Raw genomic sequence first — 17,437 nt, forward strand, 5'->3', positions numbered from 1 at the left:
GTCAGGGCGCACGCCCAGGGTGTGGGCTCTATCCCTAGTATGGGGCGTGCAGGAAGCAACAGATCAATGACTTTCTCTCATCATTGATGTTTGTGTCTCTCCCTCCCATTCTTCTCTAAAATCAATACAAATATATTTTTAAAAAATAAACACACATTACAACATGCCAACCCTTTGGTGTCACCCACCTTGCTTTGATATTTATGGTGAGTTTGTATACAACTACCTTCAAGTAAGAAATTTAGGGAGGTACTTGCAAATATAAAATGCAACCTAACTTCATTAACTAAGGATGGGAGACATAAAACAGATCCAGCTCACCTGAATTTCCAAATAAAGAACAGAAGCATTCATTTAATAAAGTAGGAGGCAGCAAACTTTTCCTTAAAAGGCCAGACAGATATTTTAGACTTTGCAGGCCAGAGAAGGGTCTCTGTCACAACTACTCAGCTCTGCCTTTGTAGCACAAAAGCAGCACATTAACAAGTGGGCATGACTATGCTCCAATACAACGTTGTTTACAAAAACAGATGGCCAGCCCTGTTGTAAAGCATATTTTTTATTTTATTATTTTTAATCTTCACCTGGGGATATGTTTTTACTGATTTTAGAGGGGGAGGGGAGGGAAGGGAAGGGGAGAGATCGGTTGCCGAGATCAGCTGCCTGCTGTGCTCACCCCCACTGGGAATTGAACCCGCCACCTTTTGGTGTGCTGGATGACACTCCAACCGAGCCACCTGACCAGGGCTTAAGTTTTTATTTTTAAAAAATGTTTTAAAGAAGTACGAAAGATAAACAGACTGAAGGAGAAAGACTAAAAGTAAAGGGATGCAAAGAAAAGGGAGATTCACAAGAGTGTGTCAAATGGGGACCAGGGCAGGGTGGTGACAGCCAGGAGGGAAGAAAAATGGGTCAATTTCCCTTGTCCTTTCGGTCTCTACTCTCTGGAATTCAAAGCGCCAAGTTTGACCTGCAACCCTTCGGTCTTGCTGGAGATTTCCTGGTCAAAATATTCAGCTGGCACATGCCCAGCAGTAACATGGCCATCCCAGTTCCCCATTCCCTTCAACCCATCCTCAAGTCCTAGTGGTCTCAGCCTACCCTTTGCCTATCCAGAAATTGCTCAATGTCAAATTCCTCATGGCACTGTGAGCTCAGTGTGTATAAAGTCTTTAATGACAAGGGTGGAAAATTAACCATGGGTCAATTTCCTCATCCATTGGTCACACCTTAGCATTTCCTTTCAATTAAGAATTACACCAAAAGGACCTCTAGACCTGTGGAATCCTCTGGCACTTTAGTTCTAACAACTAAAGTATACTCTTCAGGTCTGACCTTGTAAACCTTGTAACCTGAGATGTGAGTGTGAGAGAATAGAATAAAGGACTTATAACCATCAGGCGGAATTAAATTTTAACCATCTTAATTAAGTGGGGATCTCCCACTCTCTACTCCTTTCCATTTCTTTCTCTAGCACTCTCCTCCAGAGATAATTCAACAGCCTCTTTTCAACCCATACCTGGCTTTAAATAACACTCACATTCAGGAAGTTCTTCTTTACATTTAACCCAAATCCCTTCTGCTACAGTTAAAACCCATTTCCTCAGTGGAGATTTGGAACAGCTGGTTCCCATTCTCTTTATAGCAACTCTTCTTAAAGATTCATAGGCTTAGAAAGGTCGTCCATACCAACGTCGCCTAAGGCATACAGCTTCCTTTTCTTAAGCATTTTCCAAGAATATTTTCCTATATAGTTATCAATAACCAATTGCCTAGTCTGTGGAGAGCTGACTCATTAAGCACATTTCTACAGCTGGAGAAAAACAATAGCCCCCTATCCAATTACTCAAGGGATTACCTGAATTATTAAATACCTGTGCTTTTTTTTGAAGACACTTAATTTGCAGTTTGGGACAGAACACAAACTCACACAAGAGCACAATGCTTGCTTATGTCTGAGTAGGGAAGCCTGCGGGAATGGCCAATCTTTGGCCAAGTGCCTACAGCTCTGCTCAAGAATATCACCTCTTTATGTGAGCAAGGTGAGGCATTTTAGAATTTTGACAAATAGCACCCAATGTTGGTCTCTCACTGAAATTTGTAACTGTCTTCTCCCCACCACATATCTCAAACTGTTTCTTCTCTAAAGCATTAAAAAAAAAAAATCCTGGAGCAATACAAAAGATCTTCAGCTGACTTTTAGGAGCAAACAACATATGTTCTCGAACATCTGTGCTTTTCCCAAGCTATTTTTTTCCATTATTGTCAAGAGAAAAGAAGTTTAGTGGAATGTTTATCCACAGAGGCACAAGTCTATAATACTCCCTGTTGATTACATATGAGACACAAAATATTAGTTTATTAAAAGCAGCTTCAACCATTGCTGTACAAAGCGGTTCTCCGATGGAACAGATTTATGAAGTAACAGCTGAAAGGTATGCAGATCACAAGATACATGACAAATGTACTTTATTACATGGATCAGAAATACCATATGTACTAGCAGTTACCCAACTAAGACTATTTAAAGGTTTTGCTGATATTGAAAACTATAAAGACACAATGTGAGAGTGAGAAAGTGTTTCATAAGATAGCATAATGACAAGATAAGTCATCACTTTAGGAAATTAAATATTCTGCATATTATAAAACTATGCCATTCTTTAAATTAAAATGCAGGGGACTTTTCCCCATTCATTGTTTAAGGCAGATGTTTATAACATTTTTCATACTTTAAAATGGAACGTAGTGGAACGAATACAAGACTTAACATGAACACATTTAAGATTTCAGATTGAGATACTTAAGTCGCAATCATGTAGCGTTAAAGACTACACAGAGCAAAGCAAGCACAATGCATTTAGACATGACAGCTTCCTGCAAGGCATTTAACTGGAAAGGACTTTAGCAGCTTTCAACCCTAATTCCACATACAGTAGTCCTCCCTTATCTGAGGTTCCATTTTCTGCAGTTTCAGTTACCTGGGGTCAACTGCAGTTTGAAAATATTAACTGGAAAATTCCAGAAATAAACAATTCACACCATTCTGAGTCATGTGATGAAACCCGAGCTACCCGGCTCCATCCTGCCTGAGACATGAGTCTCCCTTTGTCCTGTGCATCCACATTGTACTCAGGGCAGTGAGATACTTTGAGAGACCACATTCACATAACTTTTACTACAGTGTACATGTGATCCTTGAACAATGCAGAGGTTAAGGGTACCGACCCCACCCCCCATGCAGTCCAAAAACCATGGATAAAGTTTGACTCTCCAAAAACTTAGTTTGTCCTTTGGTATCCGAGGGGGATGGTTCCAGGACTCCCCACCCAAATCTGCAGATGCTCAAGTCCTTTGTATAAAATGGTAGAGCAATGCATTACAGTTGGCCCCCTGAATCCTTGGATTTCCAACTGCAGATCAAAAATACTGTTTTCAAACCGTGGTTGTTTGAACCCACAGATGTGAAACCCAGGGATAAGGAGGGCTGGCTGTATATTTATTGAAAAAGGCCTATCTATAAGTGGACTATTCTATCTAATAAAGAGGGAATGTGCTATTTGACCTTCACACCATCACAAAGATGGTGGCACACACAGCCAATAAGAAGGGAATATGCCAATTGACTGCCCCGCCCTCAAAGATGGCAATGCACACAGCCAATAAGAAGGGAATATGCTAATTGACTGCCCCGCCCTCAAAGATGGCAATGCACACAGCCAATAAGGAGGGAATATGCTAATTGACTGCCATGCCCTCAAAGATGGTGGCGCCCAGTCCCCTCAGCCCCACCAGGGCGGCAGATGTGCAGCAAGGCCGGGCAGTGGGCCCAGTTGTTTTGCGCGCCTGCCTCAGGAGTCCCCTAGTCCCCTCAGCCTCCCAGACGCCCAGGGCCGGCCCGAGGCACAGGCAAGCCTCAGATGGCAGCTACCCAGGGCCACCCGAGGCTCAGGCCGGCCGAAGCTTATGTTGCCGGCAGTGGCAGCAGCAGAGGTGTGATGGGACGTCGCCTTCCCGATTGCTGGGTCGCCTTCCACCCCTGAGGGCTCCCGGACTTTGAGAGGGGGCAGGCCGGGCTGAGGGACCCCCCACTCCAGTACATGAATTTTCATGCATTGGGCCTCTATTATTATAATTGTTCTATTTTATTATTAGTTGTTGTTAATATCTTACTGTGCATAATTTATAAATTATTTTTACCATAGGTACGTATCAGAAAAAACAGTATATATAGGATTCACTGTCTGCAGTTTCAGGCATCCACCTTAGACTGTATCCCCTGCTGTAGATGGGGTGGAAAGGGGGGACGGCGGAGGGGGGGTGGCTACTGGACAGTGTTTGAATCCATTCTGCTACATTCCAACTGAGTGGCTGTCCAGCCTTAGCTTACAGGGTCGTCCTCCTGAGGCTGCCTGTTCCGCCTCCCAGCATCCTGGTTAGAAAGTTCTTCCCTAGAGTGAATCAGTCTCTCTCTGAAGCTTCCCATTAGAGGCATTCATTCATTCTACATGCTGGAACAGCCATGCTCACTATTTAACAGTGGCATGAATTTGGGCAAGTTTACTTACCTCTTCAAAACGGTATCCTCATCTGAAAATAGGAATAAGAGTATTGATCCCACAGCATTGTTTTAAGGATTAAATGATATAACACAGGTAAAACGTTTAACACAGTATGCATCCTCTAAATGTTGGTTATTATCATTATTCTACCAAATGAGTCTTATTTGACATCTCATTATATTTTTCTCCTGCTCTAAAATAGGTGCAGAAGACCCTTAGCATTCAACTTTGCAAAAGTTAGGGGTTTTGTAGGCAGGAACACATCTGGTCAGGCTTTCCTGCTATATGACAGGACCCTGCAAACAGCAGAGTGACCTCTGACCTGGCATGAGTACTAAACAGTTCCCCACTCCCCTCCAACAATTCCTTGTAAAATTCGTATGTGCTTGATATATATTTTTAATTCTCACCCAAGAATGTTTTTATTGATCTTATTTAGAGAGAAAGGAAGGAGAGAGAAAAGGGAGGGAGAAAGGGAAGGAGGAAGGAGGGATGAGAAAAAAACATTGATTGGTTGCCTCTAGTACTAGTCTGTCCGGGGATTGAACCTGCAGTCTTTTGGTGTGCGGGACAACACACCAATCAACTGAACCACCCAGCCAGGGCTGCAATGGTATTTGTATATGCTGGCAAATACAGGGGAAAAGAATTCTATTTTGTACCTAACATGAATTTGAATCACTCTGCCAAGTGGCCTCAGAAGTCAGTCACTTAGCTAGTCAACAGCCCCAACATCTTCATCTCAATAGCAGTATTTATAAATTTGGCAATTCTTTTACGTCTCTTTAGATTTCTCCCATTTACCTTATTGTGTGGCTAGCACTTCACTAGTCTAAACCACACACCACTGCCCTTTGCCATCATTATACAGTCTATTTCAGATACTCAAATCAAGTCAGCCAGTTATTTCCCCAACTCCTAAAAATCCTATCTTAAATATTGATTCAAATTCTGAACATATACAAATTTTCTAATAAATATATTTGTGAACTAGTGGGAAAAAAAATGTATCCACATCCATGTGACATTAAAAATAAAAAGAAGTGGTCAAAACCACTACTTGACTCTACCTTAAGAGTTGCAACTGTAGTTCGCATTTCTTCTGTTTAGTAGCTTGTACACCACTGACCTTGGGCTTCACCTTTGGGACTGGGTCAGCCCATGCGAAGCGAGTGGTACCAAGGGAACTCCAGTCTGGGCTAGGCCCAGAGATCTGAGAAGGGTTCTATAAACCATTTCTCTGCTAAAACCTATTCCTTATCTGATCCCAAGCTTGCATCATGGTTTGGACCAAAAACAGGTATTCTACCCTAAAACTACCTTTCTTTCCCAGCAAGTCTGTGTACATCCTTTAGAGGCAGAATAGCATTGTAAGACTGTAGGCTCTGGGGCCTGAACTTGAATCCCAGTTCTCCCAGTTTTAGCCATAGGGCCTGTGTGCCTCAGTTTTCCCATGAGTACCCAACTCATAGATTGCTGGGAGGATAAGTTAATACTGTGATTGAAGAGTTTAGGATTAAATAATTTAGACTAAGTCCTGATATATGAAGCAACCAATAAATGAAAGCAATTTTGATTATCCTTATTTTAAATTTAATTTAAAAAAACAAAAATAAAAATGTTACATTCAATTCAGAACGTGATTGAGCCCACTCATCCTAATTCCAAAAATGATTTGGTGCTTAGCTTGAGCTCCATCTGGTGGTTTTACAGCAATTCCCTGGAAAACATGAGTCAAATAAAAAGATGACAAGTTTTTGAAAAAAATATTTTACTCATTTAAAAGATTTAAGGATGTTGCTATACTTCTTTTTAATTTTTTTTTAATCCTCACCTGAGGGTATGTTTTCATTGATTTTTTTTTGAGAGAGAGAAGGGAGAAACATCCATGCAAGAGAGAAACATCAACTGGTTGCCTCCTGTATGTACCCCAACCAGGGATAGAACCTACAACCTATGTATGTGTCCTGACCAGGAATCCCACCTGCAACATTTTGGGTGTAAAAAACAAAGCTCTAACCTTCTGAGCCACCTGGCAGGGCTATACTGTAGGGAGCCTATATAGGGTTAAGCCTCGGACTGACCTGTGGGAAAAGTCACAAACAATTCCCAGCTTAGAGGGCACAGTCCTCTTAGCATAATTAGGCTTGACCTTATAACACTCCCTAGATCTTATCTGGGAAGCTAATGGGCTGAGGAAGTGCAGGAAGTATAACCATGGTGTAAACAAGTGAAACTCACAAGAACAAAAACAATTGAAATTCACAAGAACAGTGTAAACAAGTGAAACTCACAAGAACAGTGTAACTTTGGTAACCACTACCTTGTTTACCTCTCACTATAAAATAAAGGCTCAGCTTGCCTTGGGATCTCTTTCTCTGTGGCCTCAGCCAGGCACAGGGAAGATCCACGGAGACTAAGGAAAGCTAGAGAGTTCTGAACACTGTCTCTGTGTAAAACATTCTTCGCCGACTCCGTCCACACCTTTGGGAACCCCTGGACCGCTGGGGCTGGACCCCAGCACTATACTTAATTACAATCTTTAAATATAAAGCAACAAAAGAGTGATCATACCCTATACTCATTTTTGAGTGCCAGTCCAAATTTCCTGCCAAAATTTGGAGGGGGTAATCTCAACCTAGTGCAAGACAATTTCTTTTTAATAGCCTTTCCAGAAGCTATAGGACGCTGGAGGACTTGTTTCTCAAATAAGTTATTGACAATGGTATTTGATTTTGTTAACTTTATGTTAAATCCTGACTGGACAAACTTCAGGACTGGACAAAATTAAGTGACCATACCAACATCATTATGAGGCCCTGGATGAATGCTCAAAGCAACTACCACAGGAGTCAAATATGAGGTTATCAGCAACAGAAAATGTATCTTGGGCACTGGACTCTTGGGCAAAACCCAGTAAAACAATACCTGACAATGTTGCCAAAATATAAACAAGCACTAAATGGGTAACATCACCGATAGAGACAATTCCCAATAGAAAAAAAGGTAATTTAGCTAGTATATTTAGGATGTTAGCAACTTTTTATTTCATAAATATTTACTTACCTTTTCCTCACAAACTCTTATTTGTTGTTCATAACTATACCACAAGGCAAAAAAGGCCATGAATGACATTTATTTTCCAACTCATCTTTTTTTTCTCTAAATATATTTTTATTGATTTCAGAGAGGGAGAGGGAAACATCGATGAAGAGATTGGCTGCCTCCTGCATGCCCCCTGTTGGGGATCAAGCCCGCAACCTGGGCATGTGACCTTGACTGGAATCGAACCTGGGACCCTTCAGTTTGCAGGCCAATGTTCTATCCACTGAGCCAAACCGGCTAGGGCTCACATCTTCTATTAGGTTCTTTGAGAAAATTTATTTTAAGTATTTAAAAATTATCCACTAACTTTCTGGTGAACTAACACTGAGTAAATTGAGAAAAGTCTATTACATAAAATCATTTTTAAGATTTTACTGGCATTCAGTTTTATAACTCAGAACTCCTAAAAGATTTGGGTCATGTCCTATTTATCTCTATATTGTACCCCAGCCTAGCAGTTTGCCTGGCACAAAATTTGTGTCCTGATGACTAAGTGACTTTATTCTAATAGATCCCACTTTTAATTTAGTTCTCTCCTGACCTTAACAGCCTCTTCTGAGTAGACATCCATAAAGGCAGACACCTTGTATCGCTCCTTGTGCCCCTAGCACCTGTAAAAGACCCTGGCACACAGTAGGCACTCAAATATTTGTTGTTCCAGTGAATATACAGTGATGGTTAATATTTTTACAGTGAAATTTCAGAGGGAACGCTGTTTATTTTTTGTTAACTTCACCTGAGGATATTTTTTCTATTGCTTTACAAAGAGTGTGGAAAGGAGGTGGGGGGTGGGGGGGAGAGAGAGAGAGAGAGAGAGAGAGAGAGAGAGAGAAACATTGATGTGAGAAACACATTAACTGGTTGCCTCCCACATGCACCCTGACTGTCCAGCACTTGGGGAATGCTAAGTTTAAATGGCTTAACTAAAAATAAACTTAGCCCTGGCCAGTGTTGGTCAGTGGTTAGAGCATGGGCCTGTGCACCAAAGGGTTATGGGTTCGATTCCAGTCAAGGGCACGTACCTAGGTTGCAGGTCAATCCCCGTGTGGGAGGCAACCAATGGAAGTGTCTCTCACATCAATGTTTCTTTCTCTCTCCCCCTCCCTCCCTTCCACTCTCTCTAAAAATCAATAGAAAAAATATCCTGGGGTGAGGATTAACAAAACTAAAAATAAAAAATAAGAGTAAATTTAAATAAGAGTTAAATTAGTAAACTGTAGCAAGACAGAGCCAATAAAAACCATCTCATTATACAAACATTTCCAACAGTATATTCTATTCTTCTGAAAACTAGTTTTAACAAGTCAAAGCTAAACAAGTTTCTTTATTGCTAGATCTCTATAAAATAATACTGAGCAAATACTTTCTGTGTATCTTCAAGCACGTAGCACTTCCCAAACTGATAAGACTACAAAATGTATTTTTTCACTACACATCTGGAAAAATAGATTCTGAGAAATATACTCTTGGAAATGTTGCATTATATTAGGCTACATACTATAAAAACTGATAAACATTACGCTAGTTCCTAGGATATTCTAATCTCCTTAAAAGATGGATCATACTAACTAGTACATGTTAATAGTCTATCTAAAAATTTAAAAGAAGAATCTGGACTTCTCCACTACCAGAATACCTTAAGGATACCTGAAAGAAAAGATATTCACGATCTAAACAAAATACCTTTCTATTATGAAGTATACAAACTCCAAACTCCAAACAAGTACTGCTGATAAGATCCACTGACATTACATTTTAAAATAACATTAATTAGTCTTCTTTAATCTGAGTTAGTATAGTATCACTTATCTTTACTAATACCAAAATCCACAACCACATTAATATTCGATAGAATTTTGATGTCTGAAATGTAATCCTTGTATATCAGATAGCATGCAATTAAAATATAAGTATAGCTTTCATTCATCAAAGGAAATATTTTATTCAAATTCCTAAAACAAATTTGAGGTGTTATGTTGGGTTTGAGTGAAGAAAAAGGCCCAGTTAAAAAATGGTTTTCCTTTGACAGAAGCTGAAATAGGTGTATCCATTTTAATCAAAGGTCTGTCCCACGTGGCACTTTTCAGGTTTTTAAAAGTCTACCAGGCCAAACCCTTAGCCGCCTTCGCTGCTTTTGCTTTGCTTTTCCCCTTTCCTTTTTCTCGCTTTGCCTTCAGCCTTTTTCTCTGCCTCTGGTTCATCCATATGGGGTACTGTCCATGCTGGTCTAGAAGAGTCTTTTTGTTTCTCTTAATGTCAGTCTCCATTTTCATGTCATCTGAATAAAAAAATGGAAACGCTATTAATACTCACGAATGGAAAATCAACCCTGTAAAAGAGCATATTAATGCAGTGAGAACATCAATAGTGAAAGTGGTCTGAAACTACAAAAGAAAAAACAAATCCCTCATTTGACTAACTCTGAAAACCCCTAACAACACTTTCAGTGGAGACACACACATGCTGTCAAGTGTTCCTACAACTGTGAAAGACAAGTATTTGTGAGCAAAGAGACATCACCTTTTTAGTCTCTAAAAAACTTTCTAAAGAATGTTGTCATGAATGTCCTTTAGAATAATAAAGGTTAAATAGGAACCATTAAGGATGTATGAATTTGAGTTACTGCGTTAGGGGTAAGTATATGGTTCTGAGTGAGTTACAAGAACATTTCTTAAATTAAGTGCCTTCTTGAGCTAAATAAGACAGCTGAGCCATTAAGAAGTGTACCCACACTTCTAATGGACGGGCCTCAGAAGTAAATGAGCTGATTAGGAATGAATGGCCACTTCTAATGCTGTGAACTAGGAAGAGGAGGAGGAGCAGTAAGCAGCAGGATTTAGATGACAGAGATGGAGAGAAAACAGAGAATGACTGGATATATCTTGGGGCTACCACACTTTTCTAGCCAAATCACATGAAGAAATCCAGCTCTACTAACAGGAGACTTGGCAGGAAGCTCATGCAACCATGCTGTGGTACACCTACCACCAACCTTACTTATTGTGAAGGACATGCCCAGAATGGCCCTCCCTGGGAATTGACCAAGGTATACAAGGTCTCCCATGTTTTCTACCACCTGACATTCACTTATCTGGTTTACTTTCTCTCTTCTCTAAAACAATGGCAAGTCTACTAGAATAGAGGCCTTTTCTTTAATATTCATTATTTCCACAGTACCTGGAATAACTAGGTGATGGATGATTATTTTAGGTGCTATTCTAGATTCTAGGGACATAGTGGTCCAAATAACCTCCCTGCTCTCATGGAGTTTACAACGTTCTTTTGAGAGGAGAATAACATAGCAAATTTCAGCCTGTGGTAAGCAGTTTTTTAAAGAGAGGTTCTGTACCTCTGCCTACCAGAATCAGACTTAGTAAGACATGGTGGACTCTGATAAGCACATGAAAAGACAATGTGGTGTTTTAAGCATGAAAATAAAACTTGATTTATTTTATAAAAAGATCACACCGATTGATAGGCTGAAATAAATCAGAAGGGAAAAAGAGCTGAAGAGAGAAAAGGCTACTATCATAATTTTCAGTCAAGAGATAGTGATCATTTAAAGTGAAAGCATAAATGAGAAAAATGAATAGATTCCCGTTGTATTTTGAAGATACTCAAGATGTGCTAATTGTTTAGATGTGGGAGAAACAGGAAAGAAGAAAAAAGGGTAACTGTGAGGTTTGTGGCTTAAGAAGTTAAGTGGGCAGATGAAGGAGTGGAAGGGGAAACATGAACTTGAAAGCAGAGATGAGGAACCATATTGAAAACAGGTAGATTACTAAATGGGGAGATACTGTGATGAGTGGGAAAGGAAATTTCTAGGATTCGAAAGTTAAGGAATGCTGCTCTTTTCCTTGATCACTGTACACCCCATAAATACACTTCTATTTTAAGACCCTAAGTATTGTGAGTACTTAATTTAATTTGTTGTCAAAGTAGTGTATTAACCATGTGAAAACCAATGAGTCTTTCTCTGTATTGAAACTATAATATACAGCCTCCAATTTTAGACTATGATTAAGACAAAGAGGTCTCTAGAATCTGTCAAAATCAAATACAGGGAAACTTTATGAATTTTCAGGATAATGTAAGTGCAGAAGACTCTCAAAATGGGAACTAGTTCTTGCAAAGGGTAAACTGAAGATCTCCTTTTGTCCTGCCTCGTCCCTGATGAATTGTGTGCCTTCCAATGAGGATGTCTAGGTTTGCCTACTCCTGTAGCACTGTCTATTTCTGAGACATTTGGGCTATTGCATAAACATCAAAGGCCCACTCTGCATATCCCCAAAGGTGCCTATTCACATGAACTGGCTATAAAATAGTTTAGCACAGAATCTCTAGCAGCACCATAAGCCTTCAAAGAATAACGTGGGCATGGCAGGAGGTTTGTAGGGACGCAAGTGTGGAGATAGGAAAAAAGAAAAAAAGTCATAAAAGGAAACTGACAGAATTTTTTTTTTTAACTCACCTTTGTCATCTTTCACCACACACTGGGTTTTCACTTCAGAATGTTTGGGAACCACCACAGTTGCTACCTCATGAACATCTTTCATTAAAACATCAGTATCTACTTTAAGAATACTTTTAAGTCTGCTAAGCTCCTTTGGGGCATTCTTTTTTCTCTTTTCAGCACGCATCTTCCTTTTCCACTTACTCCGTAAGCTTTTAGCCATATTTTATCTGGAAGTGAACAAAGATACATATTAAAAAGTAAATATGTACCATCAAAAAGGGGCAAATGCTGGGAAAACCAGATCAAAGGGTATCTCTACAAAACATAAACAAACGGAAGGTAAAGCTCTTTACTCTGTTCGTGATTTATATTGGCTTAATGTGCAACTTCTATGTGGATCAACATGGCCATGTGCAGCCATTAAATAGTTAAGAACACCAAATCAAATTCCCCTTGGTCACTCACTAGCTATAAGTCAAGCCAATTCTGAAAATTCCTGGAGTTTCCATACAAGATGCAAAAATTTAATTTCCCCCAAAATGCAAAGAGCATCATTACCTTACATTTAGGCAATGGCTTAGAAATCACAAAATGCTTTTATAAATATCTCTTTTAACTGAATTTTGACTTCACTCAATCCTACAGGACACCCACCCAAGTCGTCATCACCCACCCCTTCAAGTCAATCTAGCCATATTAAAGTTGTCCAATTCCACTGCTGCTTTCTCTCCATCCCTTATTCCCAGTCCTAAATCCTCCACAAGGTGGTTAGTGAGCTTCTAAAAACTTAGGGCAGCCCTGGCCAGTGTGGCTCAAATAGCTGGAGCACCATCCCACATACCAAAAGGTGGTGGGTTCGAGTGCCAGTGAGGGCACATATCCAGGTTTTGGATTTGATCCCTTGTTGGGGTGTGTGCAGGAGGCAACTGATCTAAGTTTCGCTCTCACACTGATGTTTCTCTCTCCCACCCCTTCCTCTCTAAAACCAACTAAAAATAAAATTAAAAAACAAACAAAACAAAAACACACAACTTAGAGCACATGACCGCCTTTCCTTAATGACTTTCCACCTCCTATCTTCAAGATCTACAAGGTTATTTGTGACCTGACTCCTGCTTCCTTCCACTCTCTCCTCCTCTTGTTCCATTTCACCCCCAATTGCATCTGAAAAAAGTCCAACTGGTGACAATGCAAGGACAATGGGGATGTGACAAGAGGGGGGAAGGAAAGGATTATAAAGAGCTTTTAAGGATAGTTTTGAGAGTGATTTATAACATCCTCTTAATTGTGCTGGATTTATATTTGCATACACCTATCCAAGTTTATATATATTACACACTTTAAACATATGAAGTCTATTGTGCTAATTACACATCCATAAAGCAGTTATATAAATCGTTATGACACGGCTTGGGTGGGAAAAAGCCCAAACGATGTCCACATCAGGACCTTTCCATCTGCTCTCCTGTGCCTGAGAACCCATCTTCTCAAGGCTTGCTCCTCACTTCACTGCCTGAGAAAGGGCTTCTCTGCCCGTTAGCTTCCCTCCTAGTATCTCCTACGACAGATCCTTCCCGTCCTTTTTAAGATGTGCTACAGTCTGAAACCGAGTTTATTTTCTATCACTCCCGATGGACTGTGAGCTCCACTGGGCAGGGACTACATCGGTCTTTTTCACCGTTGGGTCCCCCGATACATAACTCTCTGCACATATCAAAGGTTAAATAGACTTGCTGAATTAATAATGACTAGTGGGGTACCATTTCTTTGGACGCCAGCAATCACAAACTCAGGCTTTTCCCTTGTGAATAACAACCCCAAACCCGTATGCAGTGGAGACGGAAGGATTTCGTCCAACAGTCTTGAGGGCCGAGGTTAACCCGAGCCAGACTGAACGACGGACTCCAGTTCGCCCGGAACACCGATGCCCGAGGGCCGCCGAGACGAGAGGCCCCTGCCCCCGGAGCGGCCTGCACCTCAGCCTGCCCAGTGATGGACGAGACTGCAGGCGGGCTTCTCTACGAGACGCAGAACGGAGCCCAAAGTCCCACGCGCCACATACCTCAGGTTCACCGCTCACAGCCCACACGCTCCAGACGACCGGAAGCCCAGCACTTCCGCCTTCCGGGCTGTCTCGCCACACCGCCCCGCCCCGCCTCCTAGCGCGTTGCACGCTGGGAGCCCAATGTCCGGGAACCCCTCCAGAGGCGGGGTCTTCGGAAGTTGAACGCTGACGCGCTTCCGGCCTTTGCCGGCCTGCAGGCCTTGGGGCCTGGCTCCTCCCAAACAGGTTCCGAAGCGGAAGTTGAAGAATGCGGAAGAGCCCCGATCGAGGTTGGGGCGCCCGCCAGGCCCGCTTCCCGAGCGCGGCGGCGGCAGTCTGACATTTTAACCCAACGAGTGACGTTGACCAGCGGACCCTGCCGCCAGGTAAGGAGCTCAGAGCCGGCCTTTAGCTCTCACGTTCACACAGTACTAACGGATTCCCGCCGAATCATCCTCCCATGGACACAAACTATAATGTGGTAAAGGCCTAGGGTAGGGGGCTTTTTAAAAAAATTAGCCCGCTGTATTTGGTCAGACATTTAATTAGTTCACCCCTAATGCCTTGGCAGGGACAGACCAAATGACTTCGCAGGCCGGACGTTCCCTACCCTGTATTAGCACTTGTTTCAACAATAAAGGTTTGTATGCGTTTTAGAGAAAGCTCACTTCTACGTAGTTCAGATTGATTGCATCTTGCTTGATATACCAGGCCAAGGCTATTAAATAGACATTTGGCACAAGAAAAAAGATAAACTTATGAAAATGTCTTGGTGTTAAATATATGCCGTAATTCAGCATTACTAATGTTTTAAAAAACTGAATTTTAACCTAAGCTCTCCAGTTTGTATAGTTAAGTGGCCCTGGAATATTTAAAAATCCCTAATCCATTCCTTCATTCATCCATTTGAGTGTGTACTCTGTGATGAGCCCTCTGCTGGGTATACAAAGATGAAGGAAACCCCACTACAGACTTCAGGAAACTTTAACCCCTGATGGAAGGACATTGCTTCTCCCCCCTCACAGGGGTGGACGGATGCTATGGGACGGGAGGCACAGTGGGTCGCACTGCGTACCTGACAAAAGGTTTGTTGCGTTTTAGAGAAAGCTCACTTCTACGTAGTTCAGATTGATTGCATCTTGCTTGATATACCAGGCCAAGGCTATTAAATAGACATTTGGCACAAGAAAAGAGAAAAAGACAAACTTATGAAAATGTCTTGGTGTTAAATATATGCCGTAATTCAGCATTACTAATGCTTTAAAAAACTGAATTTTAACCTAAGCTTCTCTCCAGTTTGTATAGTTAAGTGGCCCTGGAATATTTAAAAATCCCTAATCCATTCCTTCATTCATCCATTTGAGTGTGTACTCTGTGATGAGCCCTCTGCTGGGTATACAAAGATGAAGGAAACCCCACTACAGACTTCAGGAAACTTTAACCCCTGATGGAAGGACATTGCTTCTCCCCCCTCACAGGGGTGGACGGATGCTATGGGACGGGAGGCACAGTGGGTCGCACTGCGTACCTGACAGGAAGTGGGCTGTCTGTCCATCTGAAAGGCATACTGCACTATAGCCACGGCCCTCCCCTCTCCCTTCCCAGTCAGGCCTCTGTGGAACCCCTGATGTGCATAATCACTTAGTGAAACAGGAAGACTGCTGGGACTCAGATGGTGGCTCCATGCTGTCCAGGCCTCAGATGATGGAAGTGGACTGAAGCCAGGTGTGAGAAAAGTCATGCAGGCCAGTTAGGCAGGGTCTGCTGCACCTCTTTCCTCAGATTACACTCAGTCAAGAGTTCTCAGATACTGCTCCTACCTCTCTGGCTGCATTTTGTACCTTACACATGGAGTTGCCTGTCACTCTGAGTCCCACTAATTCCACTTTTTTAGTATTTCAGGCTTCGGGGGTCAAAGTGGACATTGCTTCTCCCCCCTCACAGGGGTGGACGGATGCTATGGGACGGGAGGCACAGTGGGTCGCACTGCGTACCTGACAGGAAGTGGGCTGTCTGTCCATCTGAAAGGCATACTGCACTATAGCCCCGGCCCTCCCCTCTGCCTTCCCAGTCAGGCCTCTGTGGAACCCCTGATGTGCATAATCACTTAGTGAAACAGGAAGACTGCTGGGACTCAGATGGTGGCTCCATGCTGTCCAGGCCTCAGATGATGGAAGTGGACTGAAGCCAGGTGTGAGAAAAGTCATGCAGGCCAGTTAGGCAGGGTCTGCTGCACCTCTTTCCTCAGATTACACTCAGTCAAGAGTTCTCAGATACTGCTCCTACCTCTCTGGCTGCATTTTGTACCTTACACATGGAGTTGCCTGTCACTCTGAGTCCCACTAATTCCACTTTTTTAGTATTTCTGGAGTCTGTATTTTCACGTCTACTTGATGTAAAAAAAAAATTGAAGTTGCACGTGCCCTTTTATCCAGTAATTCTGCGTCTGGGTATATTCCCTACCTGGACAAACTCTGTTATATGTGCATGCTGGTAAACATACAGGGACATACAGAGCAGGACTGATTATGATGGTAAAAAAGGAGGAAGCATATAAAATTCAATGACAGAAGAATGTATGAATAACTATGGTTCATTCATAAACTATAATACTCTACACCAATGGTTTTCAAACTTCTGGGTGTAGTGATTTCTGTACACCCTTAGAAATTACAGTATTTTTCATACCAAAAATTACAACAATTTTTGGAAAACTTGATACCATTTTTAAAAGATAAATTATTTACATGTCTACGTTTTATCTTAAAAAGTGTATTTCCCAAAACAGAAAAACAATTTACTGAAAACAGTGGCATTGTTTTACATTTTAAAAAAATGGTTTGGCTCAGTGGATAGAGCGTCGGCCTGCGGACTCAAGGGTCCCATGTTCGATTCTGGTCAAGGGCATGTACCTTGGTTGCGGGCACATACCCGGTAGGGAGTGTTCAGGAGGCAGCTGATCGATGTTTCTCTTTCATCGATGTTTCTAACTCTCTATCCCTCTCTCTTCCTCTGTAAAAAATCAATAAAATATATTTTAAAAAAATAAAAAATGGTTTAGCCCAGCTGTTGTGGCTCAGTGGTTCAACATTGACCTATGAACCAGGTTGCAGTTCAATTCCCAGTCAGGCAGCCAGTTGATGTTTCTCTGGTGTTGTGGGTTCCATCCCCAGTAGGGGGCGTGCAGGAGGCAGCCTATCAATGATTCTCTCTCATCATGATGTTTCTATCTCCCTTTCCCTCTCTGAAATAAATAAAAAAATAAATAAA

At 41.7% G+C, this 17,437-nt stretch overlaps 1 protein-coding gene across 1 annotated transcript; it reads right to left on the minus strand.

Annotated features, from left to right (window-relative positions):
* Nucleotides 1-9,592: 9,592 nt before the first annotated feature.
* On the minus strand, nucleotides 9,593-14,278 carry LLPH (LLP homolog, long-term synaptic facilitation (Aplysia)). The gene is made up of 3 exons (XM_006769624.2): nucleotides 14,186-14,278; nucleotides 12,139-12,350; nucleotides 9,593-9,945 (listed from the first exon to the last, which is right to left on the minus strand). Exons 2-3 carry the CDS (start codon nucleotides 12,341-12,343, stop codon nucleotides 9,767-9,769), a joined length of 384 nt encoding a protein of 127 aa, XP_006769687.1. The 5' UTR covers nucleotides 12,344-12,350; nucleotides 14,186-14,278; the 3' UTR covers nucleotides 9,593-9,766.
* Nucleotides 14,279-17,437: the final 3,159 nt, after the last annotated feature.

This window comes from Myotis davidii, unplaced genomic scaffold (assembly GCF_000327345.1).
Source record: "Myotis davidii unplaced genomic scaffold, ASM32734v1 scaffold523, whole genome shotgun sequence".
In the NCBI taxonomy this organism is placed as follows: Eukaryota; Metazoa; Chordata; class Mammalia; order Chiroptera; family Vespertilionidae; genus Myotis; species Myotis davidii.

Excerpts from the sequence above, each read along its gene's own strand:
- LLPH (XM_006769624.2), bottom strand. The coding sequence starts at position 12,343 with ATGGCTAAAAGCTTACGGAGTAAGTGGAAAAGGAAGATGCGTGCTGAA. Across the intron at positions 9,946-12,138 it reads TGTGGTGAAAGATGACAAAG|ATGACATGAAAATGGAGACT; the intron begins GTGAGTTAAAAA and ends TTTTTTATTCAG.